General features: G+C 39.4%; 1 protein-coding gene and 1 pseudogene across 2 annotated transcripts in view; both read right to left on the bottom strand.

Annotated features, from left to right (window-relative positions):
• Nucleotides 1–21,554, bottom strand: part of LOC308525747 (ferritin light chain-like) — a 1,112,779-nt pseudogene that overhangs the window by 374,961 nt on the left and 716,264 nt on the right. The window lies entirely within an intron of this gene.
• Nucleotides 1–21,554, bottom strand: part of THADA (THADA armadillo repeat containing) — a 304,865-nt gene that overhangs the window by 164,923 nt on the left and 118,388 nt on the right. The window contains exons 27-28 of the mRNA XM_081101482.1: nt 12,325–12,414; nt 10,853–10,984 (exon numbers count right to left, since the gene is read on the bottom strand). Coding sequence (XP_080957608.1) covers nt 10,853–10,984; nt 12,325–12,414 — 222 coding nt within the window. The remainder of the gene's footprint in view (nt 1–10,852; nt 10,985–12,324; nt 12,415–21,554) is intronic.

The following is a 21,554-nucleotide window of genomic DNA, read 5'->3' as shown; positions in this document are numbered from 1 at the left end:
TTCTCTCTCTCTCTCTCTCTCTCTCTCTCTCTCTCTCTCTCTTAAAAATCAATTTTAAGAGATTTGTCTAATTATAGAAAGTTGAATGATTCTGTACAAGTTCTAGTTCAAGAACTGACTCATTAGTGTATGTGAGTAGCAACTCTGGAAAGTGCATGCAAAGTGAAAAAGAGAGACTGTGGGGCAAAACAAAGAGGTGCACCAACATTTGGAAGACAACAGGAGGAAGAGGCCCTGCCAAGAGGAGAAAGACACAGTGGCCAAAGAAGGCCACAGAGGAGGTGTCATAAAGAAGCAGTGTACAACAGTGTCAAATTCCAGAAACAGATCTAAAAAGACAAGGGTTAAAAAGCATTTGATGGCTTTTGTCACTAGGGGATCACTCCTATTTCATCTTTGTAAGTGCAGCTTCAGTGAAGTGGTAGAAGCAGCATCCAGGATGTAGTGGTTTGATGAACAAATAAGAGGGGAGAAAATGGAGACTATACCATAGAAGACCTTTGCCAAGAGTCTGGCTAAAAACAAAGGAGAGAACTAGGGTGGTAGGTAGAGTAGGTGTCATGGAGAGAGTCCATGCCTAATGGCCTATATTTTCTCTTGTAAATAAGAGGTGATGAAAGGGGCTTTGGGTTTGGGCAATGACACAATATATTTGTGTATTTGTAGGCCCTCAACAAATATATTCAATGGATAGAAGAACTAGTGATGAAGAGCACTTCACGAAATAAAGTGAAAGATGAAAATAAATGATGAAGAAGAAAATATGTGTAATTGGTTTGGAGGGGAGGCAAAATGAGCAGTCAAGAGTCTCAATGTTAAGGTGAGTAAGAAAAATAAGATACAAAGGGAAAAGTAAAAGGGTGAATGTATCTTGTGCAGTTGATGTGACTAAAGAAGCTTGTTTGAACTAGAAGATTATAAATAGAATGGTAAGAGTCAAGGCCCAGAGAAGAGGGAGGGGAAAAAAACTGTACCAGTCAGTGAAAGATAACCAAAATGTAACTAGACAATCAGTGGGTCCGTGCTACCTGTCACTACTTGAGCCAATTAAGCAGAGACAGGGTGGGATTATATGAGTGTTTATTCCAATACTGCTGGGAGAGCAGCAGGTCATCCACAAAAATGTGTTCTGCCCCCCACCATAAGCCAGCTGCTTATATTGGGTAGAAGGACAAAGATCAGATGGAGAGTGGGCAAAAGGGTATGCCAAATGGACAGTTTCCAGGTAATGCAGGCTGCAGACTTGCAAAGGCCTGTGGGTATGCAAAGGTTGGGGGGGTCTTCAAAGGGCTAGCAGTTCTGGTTTTTGCAACAAAGTTGTTAATAGGCAGCTCCTGATTGGGGAGGATGGGCCACGTTTTCAGGTGAGCTCCCAGGTCCCACATGCAACTCCCAGCCAGGTTAGAATGTGCCATCTTTAATTAGAACAGAACAGTCGCAGTTAACAGAGTATGATTAATAGTTCTTACAAGTAGATGGTCCCCAATATTCTATTTCTGTCCCTATCAAAAAACATGCTGTCATTATTTTTCCTTGTCCTCATTTTAAACTTATAATAATTCACCTTCACCTTCTTATTCTACTGCCTAACTGATATTTTCTACCTAAAGAGAAAAAAAAACCCACATTTTTGATCTTAAAATATTCCCTACTAGGTAAGATGAGATGACTGCATGTTAGCTGGTATTTGGGACTTGGTATTGTCAAATCCTTTAATTCAGCATTATTCAGCTACAATGTTTGAGAAAATAACAAAGACTAAGGAAACAAAACTTCCTTAGGGAAAATATTTGGCTTCTCCTGCTAAGCACTAACCCATTTATTTTGTTAATTTCCTGGGTCACTCTTGATTCAAGTGGAAGCAAAGCTCTTTATGATGACCAACAAGTTATGAATTATAAAACTGGCTTCCAATCTCCCCCTTGTGAGATCCCACTGTCTACGGAGTGGACAGCATGGCTTTTCTCTCCTCTCACATGAGCAGCTAACCATGGGGGATTTCTTAATGTCCTCCAGATGCAGACAAATGCCCATATTCTTTTCCTGCCTTGCCACTTGTGAAGTCCTCCTGAACTTCTCCAGCCCCTGGTGCTCTTCTCCTTGTTTACAAGCCCTTGTTCCTTGGTGTATCTGTCACATAATTACATGGTTAATATACAGTATGTCAGGTTCACAAGCATGAGTTTTATCTCACTAATCAGTAACTTCTTCAAGGATAAAAACCTTTTTTCTTTACTTTGCATCTTACCCAAGACCAAACACTAGCTAGGTATACAGTGGATGTTTTACAATTACTTGGTTAATCTATTAACTGACTGGATTCTAAGCTTTAGAGTGAATGGCATCAATAGGACATGGATTATCATCATTGTCAGAAATTTCAGCTAAGAATGAGGCTGTTTGCAGATCAAATCACTTGTTCTAACATGATCTGAACTGGCCTATTGAAGTAACAGATAACACTGAAGAAAAGCTGGTCCTTACAAGTTTTATTTTTCTAGCTTGCTTTGTCAATGCATTCCATAGGAGGTGAACTCCTCATTCCTTTTACTAAAACGTATTTAGAAAATGGTCTTAAAGAGATCTGATACCACAGATGAAGTCAGTCAGGCCCTCTTTAGGTACTGAGAGATAAAAATTAGTGACAGATGATAAAGTATCTTTTTATGCCAGAACTCTTTGCAAAAAAAAGCCATTCAATACAGAAAATATGATTTCATTCCACAGGATGCACCTCAGCTATCTCGGATGGAATTTGGAAATTCAGAGGGCCATGAGCACAGTCCTCCAAACGAAGTGCTAGCTAGGCAGGGCCACAGTAAAAAGGAGACCACGTAGGTGGCTGCCCAAACTAAGATTTCACCAACATTAGGAAACAACCTTCCAATCTCTGCTTTTAGGTCCTCTCTAATATAAGGCCTACAGTTAGTTCTACCACCCGAGTTTCATTGCTTTATTTCAAAATGTCTCTGTAATACAACAAATAGCCCCAAGCAAAGTAAAGACTAGGGTCATTTACATATGTGTATGAATGCAGTATGAATGCAGGGAGTGGGCACAGGTTTGGCTTGTAGGCAAAGAGGGGAATTTAGCAGCTAAAAAACCCTATGGGCAGAACTAATCATCTGCACCTGACCTGGTATCGGAGTCCACTGCTATAATAAAAGGTCAGGGTTTCCACAACCATTGATGGAATGGCAGGTCCCTTCTTTCAGGATGGTATAAGAAGGCCTAACCTTTAATCCCATTCCCTAAGGCTCATGGAATTTAGCACCACCGGAAGGGCGGAGTTCCTAGGCTGACTAGGCGGAGGAAGTTCTACATTAATAGCACCAGCAAAGCCCTATTCCCAGCTGTTCCTACTTGTAATAGCTAGGCTTAAGGACTCCTGTACTCTCTCTCTAGACATTTCTGTTCAGGAAGATTCTTCTGGAAGTTCAGACAACAAAGAGTTACCTAATTTAATCACTTTCAGACAAGCATCTCTGACTTTTCTCAAAGACTCAGATGTTCCTTGTACTTGTCAGAAAACAAATGTGGCTTAAGCCAACATCTGGAATGGAGAAAAATATAGCAACAACAATCAAAAAAGATAATTAAGTTAATAAGGAATGCTTTTCAGACATAACATCCCATAGGCCAAAAGAAAAAAAGATGTTTTCAGAACTATCCAGAACCAAGTTACAGAAGTTACTTAGGAGCTAGATTTAAGTGGATTAACTGCAGAAGGGCACCATGTAGGACCCGACAGACCATTGTGACCTTGTGGGCCATCCTAAGAATGGCACCCCAATTTCTTTTCTCTGGGAGATGTAGGAACCCATAACAATGTACAAATGCGTGTTGCAGGCTTAGAGAAAAGTTCACCATTTCATTCACTGCACATTTAGAATCCAGCAGTTGTTCAGCTGCTCTGAAATAAGGCATTTCAAAAAAGATGCCTTAATGGTCATCTAGCTCAACCTCAGATGCATTGCCCAACATGTGATCAGTTTTCCTTGAACACTTTCAATGCCTGGCAGTATTATGGAAATCTTTTTATTCTGATGGAAAATGTTAACTTTCACAAAATTCTTTATATTGAAATCTGAAATCTAGCTCATACTTTCCCATTGGGAGCACAAGACAGAAATTATTTGCCTTCTGCCAAATGGCAGCCTCTCAAGTATGTAAAGACCATTACCATGTTGCCTCGAAGTTTTTTCCAGCCTAACTATATCCAGATGTTTAGCTTCCTCCTCATCTTGGTCACCTCCTCTGTATAAATATTAATTTATCAGTGACCTCCTAACATGGGAAGCCCAGAGCAGAACATAATAAGCAAAATGATATGGGTTTACTCTGACCAGCAGAGTGGAGAGGGACTAAACCAGCCGTGGGCAAACTACGGCCCGCGGGCCGGATCTGGCCCGTTTGAAATGAATAAAACTATTGAAATAAAAGACCGTACCCTTTTATGTAATGATGTTTACTTTGAATTTATATTAGTTCACACAAACACTCCATCCATGCTTTTGTTCCGGCCCTCCGGTCCAGTTTAAGAACCCGTTGTGGCCCTCGAGTCAAAAAGTTTGCCCACCCCTGGACTAAACCCTTCACTATCTGGAAGCAGCAACTGTGTCACAGTGCTTCCTTAGGGCTCACCAGAAAATCCCATTCCCCACAATTTTTAAAATAAAAACTGCTTTGCAGCTAGCCAGCCCCAGTCTGTATGCACACAATTTTTATTTTTATTTTAAAAATCAGAATATGAGGCCGTTTGCACATCTCTGTTAAATGTTATCTTGATAGTCTCTATCGATCTCGTCTTCCAAGACTATTTCAAATCTTATTTTTTAATTATGAACTACATGAGACATATCAAATAAAAGAGTATGGAGAATATGACAACCAACCATTTGCCCAGAACCCAGCTTAAGAGCACATCACAAATAGAACTGAAGCTCCTAGTATATGCTTCCTCAATTTCATCCTCCCCAGCCACACAGCGATAATGGCTACTAGCCTAAATTTGTGTTTGTCACTCGCATGCTTAAAGGCTATTTTGAATTTTTACTCCATGACCTACTATATTTATGTTATACACAAACCTGATAAACATGCCATCTAGTCTGTCTTCATTTAAGTAAGTAATTTAAATGTTGAATAAAACGGCATTGTCTTCATCTATCAGATTAGTAATGCCATTAAAACAATGAGATGACTCAGGCATGACTTATTCTTAGGGGATTCTTACTAGCTCACAGCAAAACAAAGTTTGAAGCACTCACAAGTAATTCATTGAACAATCCAGTCTAAAACAGTTAATATGAACTGTTGTTTGGTCACTGATAAAATATGCCTTTTCCTTTCTCTTTTGAAAACCATTCTGTAAGCTCCTAGTGTAACATTCCCACCCAGCCCACATTTCCCTCAAATGACTGGCATTGTTCTACACTCACTTGCATGGAGGCTGTAAGTTATCTGGGTGCCAGGATTTGCCTTCATGCATAGGAGACAGTGCTCTTTCTCTATCACCTCACTTATACCTGCCTTCAGGGCCTTCCTCTCAGTTGACTGGCAGAGACAAGCCAAAGCAGGAGTTTAGAGTTTGCCCTCTTTCAATCACCATTATATGCCAACCCCTTCCTTTCTCTAGAAATTTTCTTAACAAGCAAACCAAGGAGCTTTTATCTGCTATTTTGCAAGCAGGATTACCCCATTACGTAGATTGACAGCCCCTATTCATGCTGCATCAACCTGAGAGTCTTTTCCCCACATGTTTTGGCTTGTTTATAATTCTATGACTTTCAACAGAAAAATGGCACCTCCCTCCTTCTTCTTCTTCTTCTTTTTTTTTTTTAATCAATCCAGACTCCTCTCCATTGGTTCTAAAGCCTGTAGCAGGGAAGCTACGAGGTGGGCCTCCAGAGCAGTTCACTAGACAGCAGGCAGGAGAGAGGAGCTCAGTCCAGGAAGGCCAGGTCAGAGGCTCATGAGGCCAGAAAGAACCTACATAATATCTAATGCCTTAATTTGCTAGAAAAGGAAACAGAGGGTCAGAGAGGTGAAGTCAAAATAAAAGTAAATGTCAGCAATCATATTGCAACATAAGACTCCTCAAAGGCCAGGTAAAACACAAAACCTAGCCAACACAAAACCCTTTCTACATAACCAGTGGGATATGAAATGTGGCTCCAATATTATAGGACTACAGTCCCTGAAGTATTTTGAAGATACACAGACCTGCTAAGACACATGCTATCTCAATTCACAATGTTTCATTCTGAAACCCGGGCTAGGCAGAGAAAGGTACCAAAAACCAAAACAAACCAAAAAACCCATAGCTGCTTCTGCGTGGAAAGAGATTAAGACTTATTTGGAGAGAACAATCACTGAGCATATAAATTACAGTATGATGCAATAATGACGAATAGCAAGATAAGAGGTTTATGTAACAAATGCTACAGCCATTCAGAGGGAGAGATGATTAGAGCTAAGGTTCAGAGAACGAAGGGCATGTCTTCCTTCCCAGCAGTGTTTCCACATTCCTCTCTCTCTAAAGCAATGCCTGTCTTCTCTTTATCTACAAGGATTCTGGGAAGATATAGTCAATAGAAAGATAGAGCCTTGAAGGAGAGCTCCCAGTATTACAATCACAAATGAAGGTAGAAGCCAATTACTGTCTACTCCAAAAACCCCAACTCTACACTGTGGAAAACAAGTTCTTTCAACTTCATAACCAGGGTAATGAGTAAAGTGATAATCCTTGAATTATGTAACTTTCAAGGAAAACAAAACGAGAGTCAATGTTATTTCCCAATAGCAAAGGCTTAAAAGGCCTAATTACTCTTAGTTTTTGTACCTAACCCCTTTTTAAGACTGGTATAATCACAAAATAGTTTAAAAAGATATAAAAAACATATTTTGCAATTTCTAAAAAATTGTTAACTAGATTTTTCAATATCTCAACTAAAAATTTTCTACTATCTAGGTTCCTAAGGATGTAACTGAGACTGTATTATCACTTGTACTTCAATATTTTTTAGAGAAAAGAAGATTTCACTGAAAATTTATTTAATGTAAACAATGACTAAAATGATTTGGTGAAAAACATTCTGAAGCAATTTTGCAATGGAAATAAGCAACAAAAGAGGGGGGGGCGTGGCGGGGGAGGGAGATCCTTTTAAAAGCACCCCAAAAGTGAATAAAAGGCAGTTGGGGGACTGATTTATCCCACAGATATTAATCTGATGCTGAGAATTTCTGTCTCAGTTGATACCCTTACAAACAGATACCACTGGTCTAGGGAGGTAAGCAGCCTTGTCCAAGTATGTAAGTAGCAGAGCTTGGTCAGAACCAGTTGTCTTGAGTTCAGGGCCCTTGGCTCTGTTCAGGACCTCATGCTGTTACTTAGGTTTGGGAATATTTGGTTTCCTATAGCTCTTCAATTAAACTTGAAACTTGCTTGTGAAAGGGAACTCATAGTATGTCCAGCGATATTTTGGTCTCTAAAAGCCCCAAACAAGTGGGCACTGGTGAGCTGTACTCAGGGAGCTCGGGGTCCCTTTTAAAGCATGTGTAGCTTTGTGGTATTTGAACTGAAGGGTGAACTGCTTAAATTGAAGGCATCATGTTCATGGTAAAGGGCTGTGTTTCTGGATCCAGCATAACACCAGGGACATAAAGTATACCGGATCGAAAACAAAAACTTACAAACGAAACACTAGGACTAGCATGATCATTTCTGTTCCAAGATGATGCAACAATCATTACTGCACACATGCATAACTTTGGAAAATCCAAATCAGAAACTTCTAAGTTTTAAGTCAACAAGGAAAATCAACAGAGATTTAAGTTTGTGCTAACAAATGTGGGATAAGGAATAAAAATACTAATAATACTTACAAATATTATTAGAGAGGAAGGAAATGGCAAGTAAGTAGACATAAATCAAAAGGAAATAAAAAGCTGTCGTTGGGGCCTTTAATCTTCTCATTATGCAATTCACTTTAGCATAGCAACCTTTGTGCTACTCCCACCATCTAAAAAATTTCTTTAGCTAAACTCAGAGTATCCAAAAGCCTGATTATAGCTCTTCCAAGTACATAAATTAACATCAACAACGCCACAAAAATAAAACACTTGTGCATCCATCCATCTTTTCAGCGATTATACCAAGTGAAAGCAGCCCAATCTTTACCATGACTAGACCCACAAAAAATGCCTAAAATGACGTTTTATGGTCAATTTTTCTCTTTCTTCATGAATAATTTTTTTCAAAAGCAATTTAAATCAAATGTATACAGTTTTATCAAGTTCACTATTCCAGAAAAAAATCTGTTTATAGTTTATAGTTTATAGTTAATATTCCAGATTTAATCACAGTGTGACTGTGAACATTTTAGGGTAGCACAGGGTTGTCTCAGCAGTAAGTTGATGAAACCTAAAACTGGGTTTTCTAACTAAGTTTAGGATATTTCCACTGAACCACAGAAGATGGTCAAAAAAGAAAAGCCAGCCTTCCTCCGTACCTGGCCACAGACCAACCTCATTTCCCCAGGCATCCACAGATGTGAGCCTGAGAGAATGGTGGCATCCAATCAAGCCACCCTCACTACTGAAAAAGCAAAGTAAGGAGCAGACCCCACTGCTGGTGGAGACATGACTTCTACATCCTGAAAACAGCCTGTATTCAGATCTACTAACCCTGGATATAGGCTCCTTCATTGCTCCAAGCAATGAGCCTACTCAGAGTAGCTAAAGCTCTGGGCTACACAAAAGGGAACTGGTTATTTTGGTGTAGTAGAAAGAGTACACCAACATTCTTGATAAGTCCTGCACTCTTGGGTCTATATTCCAGCTCTCTAACTGACTCCCTTTGTGAACCTCAGTTTCCTCACCAGGAAAACGGGGGTGATAACACCTCTTTCAGAATCACTGTAAGCAAAATGTCTAGTTTTGGAAACAAAATGTCCGTCTAGTTTATTAAAATCATTTTTATGTGTATGTGTTGGGGGGAGGTGGTTCTGATAATATTTAGGTTTAATATTCCAGATTTAATCTTACTGCTCAAAGTGTGATCTACAGACCAGAAGCATCAGCATTCCCTGGAAGTTTGTTTGAAAGACAGGCTCTCAGATCCCACCCCAATTCTACTGAGCCAGATTCCCAAGTCATATATTTATATATCTATAAGTTTGAGAAACACTATTCTATAATACACATGAACATTCAATAAACCAGAGCCTCCTGACACTCTAAGGAATTTATTGTGGCGACTTGTGCTAGTGGTGGTGCTATGAATCCTTTTCAGGTAGAAAGCAACTAGCGACCCAGACCTTCTCACTGGAAGGATGGGATGATGGTATACTCCTTACTTTGTGCCTTTTGAGTTTAAAAAACAATATATTAAGTACACTGGATTTCAGTTAATATTTAAATCTATATTAATGCAATCCTTGTTATATGTAATAAGTGCCTGGAACATAATTAGTAATATGAGCCTTCTGACTATATTATAAATGAACAAATAACAGTTAGGAAGGATACCTTCAACATAGTAATTTCTGGTTTCTAGGATGTAACACATAACAGATTGATTAGTAAGAAGGTTCTACAAACCGAATGTTCTCAACACAGGATGACAAAGTTCTAAAGCCTACACTGTGCCTCTCTGTGCATGTGCCTTTTCCCTCCCATCAACTTTCTGAAACACTTTTCAGTTCTTTCCAGTTACATGTGGAAGTACAAGTTTTAAATGCTCCTGAAAGTAAAATTATGACTCAAATTCCTAAAATGAATCACCAAATGCTGGATAGGGAGGTAGTAACTTTGTGTCTCAGGAAACAAAACCCAATCTGAGTGAGTCATCTCTGTGATCACAGATAACACAGCCCCTGCCAGGGCTTGGCGAAAACAAATGGCGATAGCAACCACATGTCAGAATCTTGTGTTTAATGGTTTCTCACATTAAAATGCATCAGTCAGCTCTGTGAAACCAGGAAGTGGAACGCAGGACACCACATAATAACAAAAACACTCCCGTGAGTTTGGTATATTTTATCCTTCTGCTCTAAGACCATTTCAGTTTTTGGAAAATAACTTAAATAAGTGAAGGTGATGTTTTGTCAAGAGATAAGTATAAAGGAATAAGCTAACTATTATGACAGGTTCTGAAATATTTAATAAGAAAATCTCAATACTTTTTAGAGGCCTAGTTACTGAGGCTGTTGATCCAAAATGAAAAAGTTGGCAGATGACTCAAAAAATATAACAGAGGAAGTGGCAACAGGCTCTAGAAGCAGAAAAGCCTGCTATCTTGTGACTCCATGCACAATCTGTATGCATGGCTCTTTCTCAGATACTCCAAGCTAGAAAGAAAGGACGAGTGCATAGTAAACTCATGTTACACGACATTGCCATCTAGATGCTCCTCCTCCTTGCACCCACTAGGAAACTGCTCCATAGTGAAGAGCCAGAGGTCCTCTTGAAGCCCTGGAGAGGGGACATATGCCAGGACCAAGCCTGCCCCATGTTGGCCAGGCTCAACACAGAAATAATGCAGCAGCCAGGCTATGCTTTTCAAAAGGGGGCCACCTCCTATCAACACCACACACCCACTGGCAGGTGGACTCCAAAGAGACATTATTTAACCAGTAGATGTAAGCTCCCACACCCACAATATAAGCACTGTCCTCTGAAATACTAGAGACCAGATGGGGGCAATGGCAATACTCCCTGTTCTCTTCCTTCACTAGATGCCCCCCCTCCAAGTTAAGAAAAATCTGTAATTTCTGAAATAAGAACAAGATAAAATGCTCCCATTAAGCCCCTACGGCCACCCCCATTGTTTCCACAAAGCATCCACTACCTCATAATGAAGGGGATAAAAGGTGCCATGCTGAGTGCAGAACAGGTGCCATCCATCGGGGAAGGGTAGAGTCGCCCCAACACCAACAGTAAGAGAAACATGCTGGGCTGACGGTTTAGTTCTCCTATGTCACTGAAAAAAATCATTGCACATAAAAGATTTAAAATTTAAGAGGCACTATCTTCAACTATTTTTCTCATTAAATAATTATGTATATAAAGTGAGACTCTCTATGATTAAGGGATAGTTTTCCTTTTTCCATCCTCCACCCTCCCCCCCATTCATATAATCTATTCCTAATGTGTAAATGAGGAAGAAGTGCCAAAGCCATGGATTGGGCTTTTGCACCCGATTCTCTTCTCAAAACTAATTATTTAATAATTCAAGTCTGCTGTTTTTATTCAACCTGTTCATACAGGACAGGTATCTGTTCCAGAGAATGAAATGTGAAATTTTCAACATCCAAATGTACTTAAGAAAACATGAACAGTCACTTACTAGGGCCAGAAAAGCCCGTCTGCACAAGTTACTAATGAGGAAATGCATCATAAACAGAAGTAAAATTCATTGATGTTATTTTATTTTCCCATTACAGACAACTAGTACAAATACATATCAAGTGCTAGAAGAATGAAAAAGATGCCCATACTAAAAATTCCACCATCAGCTACAGAATGTGATTGGAAGGACAATGGTGAAGTTCTCCATCTGCCTTGATTAGCCTGGAAACCCTCTTTATGGCTTTGTGTTTCCAGGGTCACTGGCCATCTTTGTTCAGGTACACCAGAACCATTTCTAATCACAGGTGACCAGGTTAGTCCGCTAACTGCTGTAGTTTCACAATATCAGCCATAACAGGCCAGCCATAAAAAAAAGACAGGTGTGCATTAAAGTAAACTCAATATGTAGACACACACATTTTTAAGTAATTTAGGAAGAAAATGGTTCTTAACAGAAGAAATCACCATGTGCTTCTAGGAAGCTAGTTCCTTTATAACACTGGAAACAGGATTTTAAAACTATAATATCAAAATGGCATTTTATACAACTTTTCATGTATAAATCTACCAAAGAGACTCAGGCAACATCTATATATATAAAAGCCCAGCGATCGGAATGGTGGAACAACTGGAATGACCAGTGGCTATGACGCGCACTGCAGCAGCCAACCGGTCTTATCTGGGCCCCAATCGGGACCCGCATCCCGATTGGGGGCAGGGCCGGCTGGCTAACCTCTTGCAGCCCCTGCCCCCTGCTGGCCGGGCCTGATAGGCTCCCATCGGGGTGAGCCGGCCAGACCCCACCAGTGCACGAATTCGTGCACTGGGCCTCTAGTGATGTAATAAAGAAGCACTTTTTAAAAATCCATCTAAGTTACAAGGAAGAAGTTGATTGAAAATTGTTGCCTGGAGGGAAAAATCTCCCTTTATCACATCTTGATTTTACTTCGCCCCACCCTATTCTTGCCTTACCTGTCCACAGTATTGGATACAGCTTCTAACTGCTTGAGAAGAAAAGGGTAGAGTTCCGGGAAACGAGAAAAAAATTCACTCCCTGTCATTCTATGGAGAGAGAAAAAGAGAGGAATTACTATTATTATTTCCTCTAATTTAATAATAAAGCCTCTTTATTTTTTTAAAGAGAGATAATTAAGATTATTTATTTAGATATTCACTTATTTTTAATATATTTTTATTGAATTTATTGGGGTTACATTGATTAATTAAATAGTTTCCAAGTATGCAAGTCTGTAATGCATCATCTCTATACTGTATTGTAGGTGCACCACCCATAGTCTAATCTCCTTTTGTCGCCATTTATTCCCCCTTACCCTCCTGTACTTACCCCAACCTCCTTCCCTCTGGTAATCACATTCTGTCCTTAGATATTTAATGAAATAATGTTAAAAACAAAACCTATATATGAAGAATCTAATAATCAGTAGAAACAATACATTTAACTTTGATTTGGGAAGTGCTCTTAATATGTAGAAATTGATCTCAAAATTTAAGATTATGTATATTTACAAATATTTGATATTAAATTCTGTCAGGGAGAAGCACATCATTTGTAAAAATTCCAAGTTTCCAACTATTAATTTGGGTTATGAATGCAGTCAACACCTGGTTGACTGAGATTGATTCAGTTTCACTAATAAAGGGAAGGTCTAGAACAAGGTTTCTCAATGACCAGATAATTCTTTGTTGTAGGGGGCTGTCCTAGGCACTGCAGAATGTTGAGCAGCCTTCAAAACATCTATCCCTTAGATGCCAATAGTAATAACACTGTCTCCCAGCAAAGATAGTAGAAAATGTCTCTGGCCATTGCCAGATGCACCTTGAGGGGGAAAAGTCTCCAGCTGAGACCCCTTGTCTGGAGTATGGTTATCAGAAGTATGAATTTGGTGTGTGAAGTTCTGAGGGTCCAATCCCAGCAAACACCTTGAGGACTACCTTTTTCATCTTTAGTAACACTACTCTTAAATTCTGACAAGATCCTGAAAATAGCTCAAACTAAATACAGCATTTAGTTCAATACGCCATCTCCATAACTATTAAAAAAAACTACTCTGAAGGGGTAGTATAAATATTCCCTAACTTGCCCCCTCTTATCAACTCTAGATGTATGCTCCTACTAATGGAGACACAAAACATCATATTTTTTTAAAATTGCAGTGTATGTTACACATAGTGAAATGTTCAAATCTTAAGTGTAACATTCAATCCGTTTTCACAAATGCATACATTCATGTAATTCAGACCTCTATGAACACTCAGAAAATTTCTATCATCTCAGAAAGTTCCCTTGTGCCCCTTCCCAGTCAACTCCCAATCCTCAAAGCAATCATGATTTGATTTCTATCATCATAATTTGGTTTTGTCTATTCTAGAATTTCATATAAATGTAATAATACATTACATAACTTTTTGTGTCTGGCTTTTTTCATTCGACATAAAGTTTATGAGATTCATCCATGTTATTCGATGTACTAATAGTCTGATTCTGTGTTTGCTGAGTAGTATTCCATTATATGAATATACAAATTTGTTTACCTATCCTCCTGACAGACATGGATTGTTTCCACTTCCTGACTATTATGAATAAAGCTGCTATGAACTTTCCTCTATAGGTGTTTTTGTGGACATATATTTTCATTTTTCTTAGATAAACACCTGAGAATAAAACTGCAGTCTGTTTAATATTTTAGGAAACTGGCAGTTTTCCAAAATAATAACGATAGCATTTCATACTCACAACAACAAAAAGAGTTTTAGTGTCTCTGCGTATTTTTCTAACATTTGCTACTGTCTTTCTTTTTTCCATTTTAGCCATCCTAGTGGATATGGAGTGGTAACGCTCTGTGATTTTGATTTGCATTTCTTTGATGATTATTGATGTTAAACATATTTCATGTGCTTTGGTCATTGGTATTGCCTTTTGTGAAGTACCTATTCAAGATTTCTGCCCACTTTTAAATTACATTGCTTGTTTCTTTGCTATTTATGCATTGCATGGACTTTTCCCTAGTCTGTGGTTTGCCAATTTATTTCCTTAATATATTTTGATGAACAGAAGTTTTAAAATATTAATAAAGTCCAAATTGGATCAATTTATTTATTTTATGATTCATGCTTTCCATAGCCAAAGAAATCTTTGCCTTCTGAATATCACAAAGATATTGTTTTCATATACAAGTTTAATAGCTTTATGTTAAGGTCTATAATCCATTTAAATATGGTGTGAGGTAGAGTTCAAGGTTCTTTTTTTCTACATTAGTGTATCATATCTTTTAATAGAGAGATGCCATAAAAAAAGACATCAGTCTTAAGTAGGAGAGATTATATTATAAAGTTGAATTTCTCCCCAAAGTCAATGCAATTCCAATAAAAATTATAATAGTGTGTGTGTGTCTGTGTGTGTGTGTGTGTGTGTGTGAAACCAGATTCTAAAATATATAAAGATGCACAAAGGGCCAAGCAAGAGTGGCAAAGATAACCTTAAAGAACAACAAAGTTGCAGGTCTCATACAATCAAGTAGCTAGAATAGAACTTTAGTAGTAATTAGAACACCGTGGTGACAAATAGGCCAATGAAATAAAATAGAGATCATAGCAACACACCAACATACACACATATATGAAAATTGATTTATGAAAGACCTGGCATGCAGATGCTAGTACTATGAAAACCATACATGCTATAACTAATTAGCCACACAAAATTAAAATTGGATCCCAACCTGCAACAATATACAAAATTAAATTCTAGTGAATTCAAGACTTAGAAGTAAAAATTAAAATGTCTAAATTCCTTAAAAGACAATAGAGAATAGAATTTATTGAACAAAACCCAAAAAGCATCAACTAGTAGGTGCATGGAATGATACTCAAACAACTGAGTCACCGGCCAGGGCTGAACATTTTAACTAATTGTTTTGTACTTAGTAGCTTGATTGGTTTTGACTACATCTTTTAAAAACATTTTGTTCAAGTTATTTTGTCCATACTTAATGCGGGAGGACCATGAAATACTCAATGTGCATTGTCAGGGTTTAAGTAAAACCAAAAATATTTTCTAAGGAGAATTTGACCTTATTCAGGTACACTGAACACATAGGAGGTGCCTTTCTAGTCTAGCATTCTTAGCTCCACAATACTGTTAAGAAAATGTTGACTCAATTTCTGCTTCAGCTCTTAGGGATATGCAATATTAACAATTCTTGTGTATTATGAAACAGTTTCAAGAGGCAACGCCTATAGGAGGATGTCAGAATTATCTAAACGGAACTCAAACTTCACTTATACCTGATTCTCAACTACACCAAAGTTCTACAGCACCTTAAATCCAGATCTTACACTGCTAATATATTAATACCAGCCCTTAACTAACAATGTCTACATTTTATAGTTAAACTGAGTGAAAAATTACCACTTCAGTAGTCTCTCTATATGGAGGCAGTTCATAGGTTTGGGGCTGCCCTTATAGGTCTATAATCTAGGCCTTATTTTAAAAGGCCAAGGTCATGAAATCATTTTAGTCCATATTTGAATCTCCATCCTCTGAGTCCTGGGACATGTGAAGTTTTACCTCTCACTTGCTACTTAATAAAAACTGTAGTGTAAGCATATTTCTCTCAAGAAAGTAGCAAATATATTTAAAAAGTACCTACATACTTCATGTTGGGTACTGTGCTAGGTCCTATGGGAGATAGTAACAATATGACATAGTCACTGCTCTTAGAGCTTAAAATCTAGTTAGGAAGACAAGGCATATACACCCTATATAATAAAACCTAATATGCTAAGTATCCAGTCGACCACTTGGCCGTTCAACCAATCAAAACATAATATGCTAATGATATGCTAAGGCCACTCAACCACTCAGTATGATGTGCACTGACCACTAGGGGGCAGACACTCCAACCAGTAGGTTAGCTTGCTGCTGGAATCCAGCCTATTGGGACTGAGCGAGATGGGCCAGACACGCCCTGGAGCCCTCCTGCAGTCCCTCCCGCTGGCCAACCTCCCATGACCCTCCCCAGTCCCAATCATGCACCAGTGGGGTCCCTCAGCTTGGCCTGTGCCCTCTCACAATCCGGGACCCCTCATGGGATGTCAGAGAGCTGGTTTCAGCCCAATCCTGCAGGCCAGACTGAGGGACCCCACTGGTGCACAAATTCGTGCACTAGGCCTCTAGTTCAATATAACCAATAATGTAAGGCAAACCAGTGTAAGGGTCAAATGAATAATCAGATAATAAGAGGCTAATATGCAAATTTTCCCCTTGACTGGGAGTTCAACTGGGATTTCAACCAGGAGTTTGACCAGGGTACGGGCCGGCCAGCCAACCACCAATGGCCCCTCTCCCCGGCAGCCTGGCCCCTGGGAGGCCCCCCTCCACCCCGATCAGGGCCTGCTGGCCAGACCCCACCCATGCCAAATTCATGCACAGGGCCTTTAGTGCTTATAATAAAAGTACAGAGTTGGAAAAGATCACTTGGGGCTGAAGAGATTAGGGAAAGTTCTGTGGGAAACATGGAAACCAAGATGAGTCTGGAAAAATTGGTAAGAGTAGATTAAAAAGGAGAAGACAGCATAGAGGGAGTGGGCAGGTATAGGAACAAGTGGGTAGATTAACTGGCTGGATAAAAAGAGGACTTCATAACAAGAGTAGAACAGGTAGGATGGCATATAATTTTTTAGAAATTTGAATGCCAGACTAAGCAGATTTATCTGTGTCTTACAGGCATTGAAAGTTTCTGAACAGAAAAGAGATGTGACAAGAGCAGACAGACTAGACTAGGGAGTAGAAACATAGTGATCCAATGGACATTCACTAAATATGTACCTGTTAACCTCAACTAGAGCATAAATATCTATAGGTAAGGGACCATAGCTATACTTCCTTACATCTCTCCTGATACACAGCACAATACTATGTAAATGTCCACTGACTGGTAAAAAAAATTTTCTTCTCAGGTAAATATTGGTAAATAATATTAGCCAGGGGTGGGAGAGGGGGTGGGGGGAGGGGGGATCTAATATAGTTAACCTCAAAACTATGCCTTATGCCTTTTTTCTTCTCTTAATGATTGGTACCCACCCAATTTTCCAAGCCTGAAACTCCCCAGGTATATAGTCAACAGGCCACTCTTGCTGTTTCTACCTCTGGAGTATCTATTTAATCCATGTCTCTCGTTCCCCACTAATGCCACCCCAAGTCTAACTGCTATTATCTCTTGCCTAGACACTGTGTCAGCTTCTCACCTGATCTCTTTGTTCACATCTTGCCTCCTCTAACTTTCTATTGTGACAAAAATTCTTTTTCTGAAATACAAATCTAATCATGTGATATTATGAGATTAATGGCTCCCTACTGCTTTTTGAATAAAGCCTAAACTCCTTAGCCTGATTTACGAAGCTCTGCTTAATTTGACTCACTTGTCCAGTCCTAGACATATACTGGTAAATTCGGGGGGTGGAATTCTATCAATATTCAATACTTTTCTAGTCCCCAGATCTTGGCAAATGCTCTTTGTACTTTCTGCTAGGAAAAGCTTCTTCCGTTTATTATCCCAGACTAACTCCAAATAACTCTTCAATTTTGGGCTTTGGATAACTTCCTCAGGGATACTTTCCTAATGCCCCAAATATGGGTTGCGTGCCTGCCACTGGTCTTACACTATAACCTATAATCACCCCATCATAGCACTTGATGCATGTCATACATGGAATTCCTCATTTAATTTCTTATTTCTCCCACCAGATTATACATCCTGCATGGGCAGAGACTATATCTATCTTATTTTTCCACATTATCTCAGGTGCTAAGTATGATGCTCAGTTCACAGCTGGTGCCTAATAAATAGTGAATAAAACAAAACAAAAGGACAGAGTCCTTGACGTAGTCAAGGAGAAAAGGAATTATGACTTAAAATGGTGACAAATTCATAATTTCTTAAAGTGCCTTCTTAGCTATATCTGAGGACATTCAGAATCACATTTGACTTAATAAATTCAATATCCTGCCAGGACTTGAAAATTTTTTCAACACAAACATAAAGCTTATCTCACTGGTTTGCAAACAGTTCAATTCTAGCTCACCCAAATAAGCAAATAGGCTGATATGCTACCTGCACAGATATAGCAAGCCCTGGGGGTAAATTCTCCAGTGACAGCCATTTCAAACCTGTTTATCTATGAGGTTAAAAACTGGCCCAGCAACTTTATGAAAACAAGAGAAGTGATAGCCAAAAGGAAAAACTGAACCTCTTGTAAATTCAAGCTCCTAGGAAGACAAAAGGAGACCACCAAAAATTGTGAATGGGATAAGACAGACAGACATAGGTGGAAACAAACAAGCCAGGATAGAGGGTGAGAACAAAGCAGCTTTAACTTGGGACTGTCAGGCTAGACAAAAGCTGAGTTAGTCCCTGACCCATCAGGTAAGATTATACAATTGATGAGAGGCCCTTGAGGAAACAGGAGCTCCTTGAAAAAAAATCTACTTTTCTAGCATCAAGAATAAGGTGCCAGCAGCACAGAGTGGCCGTGGGCTCCACCAAAGCACTCTTCTGCCTGGTGTGCTCAGTGATGGGCACCCCCTGAGCCCAGCCAGGGCAGAGAACAAAGTAGGCAGGCCGCAGAGGTTTCCTGAATGAATGAAAATGCCTGCTTGGCACCATTTTGTTTTATTTTAAAAGTTGTGGTTTTTTTTAATTAGCACTACTTATTTGTTGAGGAAAATTTTGATAATAAAGAACATTGCAAGTTAAAAAATCTAAAAATCACCACAAACTGACCACCCCAAAAGAGCTGCCAGTCTGCTGATGTCTGTCCATCTATACTTTTCTCCCCGTTATACATTATTCTTTAATTTGTTTTTCACACTTAGCAATATATCAAGAATACTATTCCATATCAACCTGAACCCATCTTAACGTAGCCAGTGTGACACGCTCTGTGCCTCTCCTGTGGCTGATTATACGCCCTGGCACTGCCCCAGAACGACTCATCTCCATCTTGGCTAAGCCATGTGTGGATGGCAGCCCCGACTCCAGCCACGACCAGAGCCTGCCTTTGTCTGCACACTTCATGTCTAACCTTGGCAATGCCAAGGGTCTAGTTTTAGAGCTTTCACCATTTTGGTAGTCTTTGAATCCAGCCTGCCACCTAACACATCGGAATCTAAATTAGCATAGAAAAACCTTCACTTGAATCAAGCTTCTAATTCTCTTAGAGACCCTGTCCTAAGATCTGCCACATATAAAAGGTTGAAATGCCAGAAGCACATGTTTCTGAGATTAACAAAAGCATCCGAATGAAAACTATCATGCAATGAGAAGAAGCATTTGGTGAAGTATGTTAAAAATAAAAAAATAAGGTATCTCTAGCCCCATTTCCTGCATACACATTCCCTATCATTCTCAATCATCTCAGGAATGGGGATCAACAGAATAATGCACAAAGGTATAAAAAGAGAAAGCTAGCAAAGGCAAGCACAAACAGGCAGGAGTAAGGAGCTACAGAGTAGACAGTGAGGAGCTGCATAGCTTGTGCCTGGTTTTTTGTGTGTGTGTTTTTTAAACAGGATTTATTCACAGGCCATGGAGCAAACACCATAAATCTGGTCATTAGATGAAAACAAATGCTGAAGACAAAAGCCTGGAGGTTTTCAGATTGTATTTCAAATGGGAACCCAATAAAGTATGAAAACCTAGTTACTCCCCAGATTGTGGCTTATAAAACCACCCAGAGAGAAATCAGCTAAGAGCCTATATCTCCTTGCCACAGTGATTACTGATAAAAACAGCAAGCTTCATCTTAAGAAAAACAGTACACACACATACACACACTTCAAAGGGTGATCAAATGCATTAATAAACTAGAAACAACTAATAACAAAGAAATCCGGTTTTGGAATTCCACCGGGAGACCCATCTAATGACTCTGTTCTAGAATCCTCTCCCCCATCTCTGACACCAGCATTTCTCCCTAGAGTAGTAGCAGTTATAAAAGAGAAAGTGATTGGACAAAATAGATGTCAGTGGTCCCAGAGTGAGAATCTCACACTCAACAAGCACCTGTAATCATTGTAATCATTCCACCGGGAAGTACTGTAATTAAATTTCAGGCAAACCCTGTAGGAAGTTAAAGTACTAGTAAAGGCATCTTCTTCAGGGCCTCTGCTCTGAGTGCATGACTCTGACCAGGTCTCGTGCGATCTCATTTCCCTTCTTATCCTCTGTAGGTAGCCATGAAATTCCTGATATGTTGAATGCTTTTCTAATCCCTCCCTTCAAATAAAAAACACACAAAACTAGCCATCACTATACTATACCCAGAGAAGGTGAAAGGTCTTAGTTCTGGAAGTGCACTGCCATCCCGCGTGTGAAACCACGGGCCCAGGGTGGGCCTGGAAATACATTTCCACTCATCACACAGCCAGTTGGTCAGTAAACACGTATCTCTTGAATTTCTCATGTGTGCAAGGTCCCATTCAGGCAGTTTATATGGATATTTTTACACCAGAATTTTTTCTTCTTAGAAAATTCCATCATCTATAAAATATCAGAATCAGTCTACCTCCAATAGTTAATCAATAATCATTTTCTAAGCAGTTTGTGGTAGAATGTTTCCAAAGATGGCCACAATTCCCACTGCCCTCCCCCAGTGTACATGCCTCCCTTCCTTCAAGAGGTAGGCTCTACTTCCTCCCCCTTTCACTCTGATCTAGCTTTGTGACTTCTTTAATCAACAAAAGCCCACAGACGTGATGCTGTGCCTTAGGCTTCAAGAGAAATGGCAGCCTCTGTATTCACCGTCTTGAAGATGTGACTACTCTGCTAGAGAAAGACCCCAGTTAGTTATGCCCCCAGCAGATGATCTGGACGTGAGTGTGAGACCATCTTGGTCATTCCAAACCCAGCTGAGGTATCTGATAAATAAATGTAGTGACGTGCATGACCACAGATGATACCATATGGTGAAGAACCACCCAGCTGAACCCAGCCAATCCACAGAATTGTGAGAAATACGAAATTGTTATTATTTTAAGCCACTAAATTTTGGGGTGTTTGTTATGCAGCAATAGGTAACTGAAACAGAATATTCAAGGCACTGAGTTAGCATTAGACTATATGGAAAAGATAATACTAACTAAAAGGGATACTGATAGCAGGAACACACAGTTTAACTACTAT

This window comes from Myotis nattereri (assembly GCF_964212035.1).
Source record: "Myotis nattereri genome assembly, chromosome: 10".
Lineage (NCBI taxonomy): Eukaryota > Metazoa > Chordata > Mammalia > Chiroptera > Vespertilionidae > Myotis > Myotis nattereri.
Note: the sequence above shows the minus strand (reverse complement) of the source record. Positions and strands in the feature narration are given on the sequence as shown.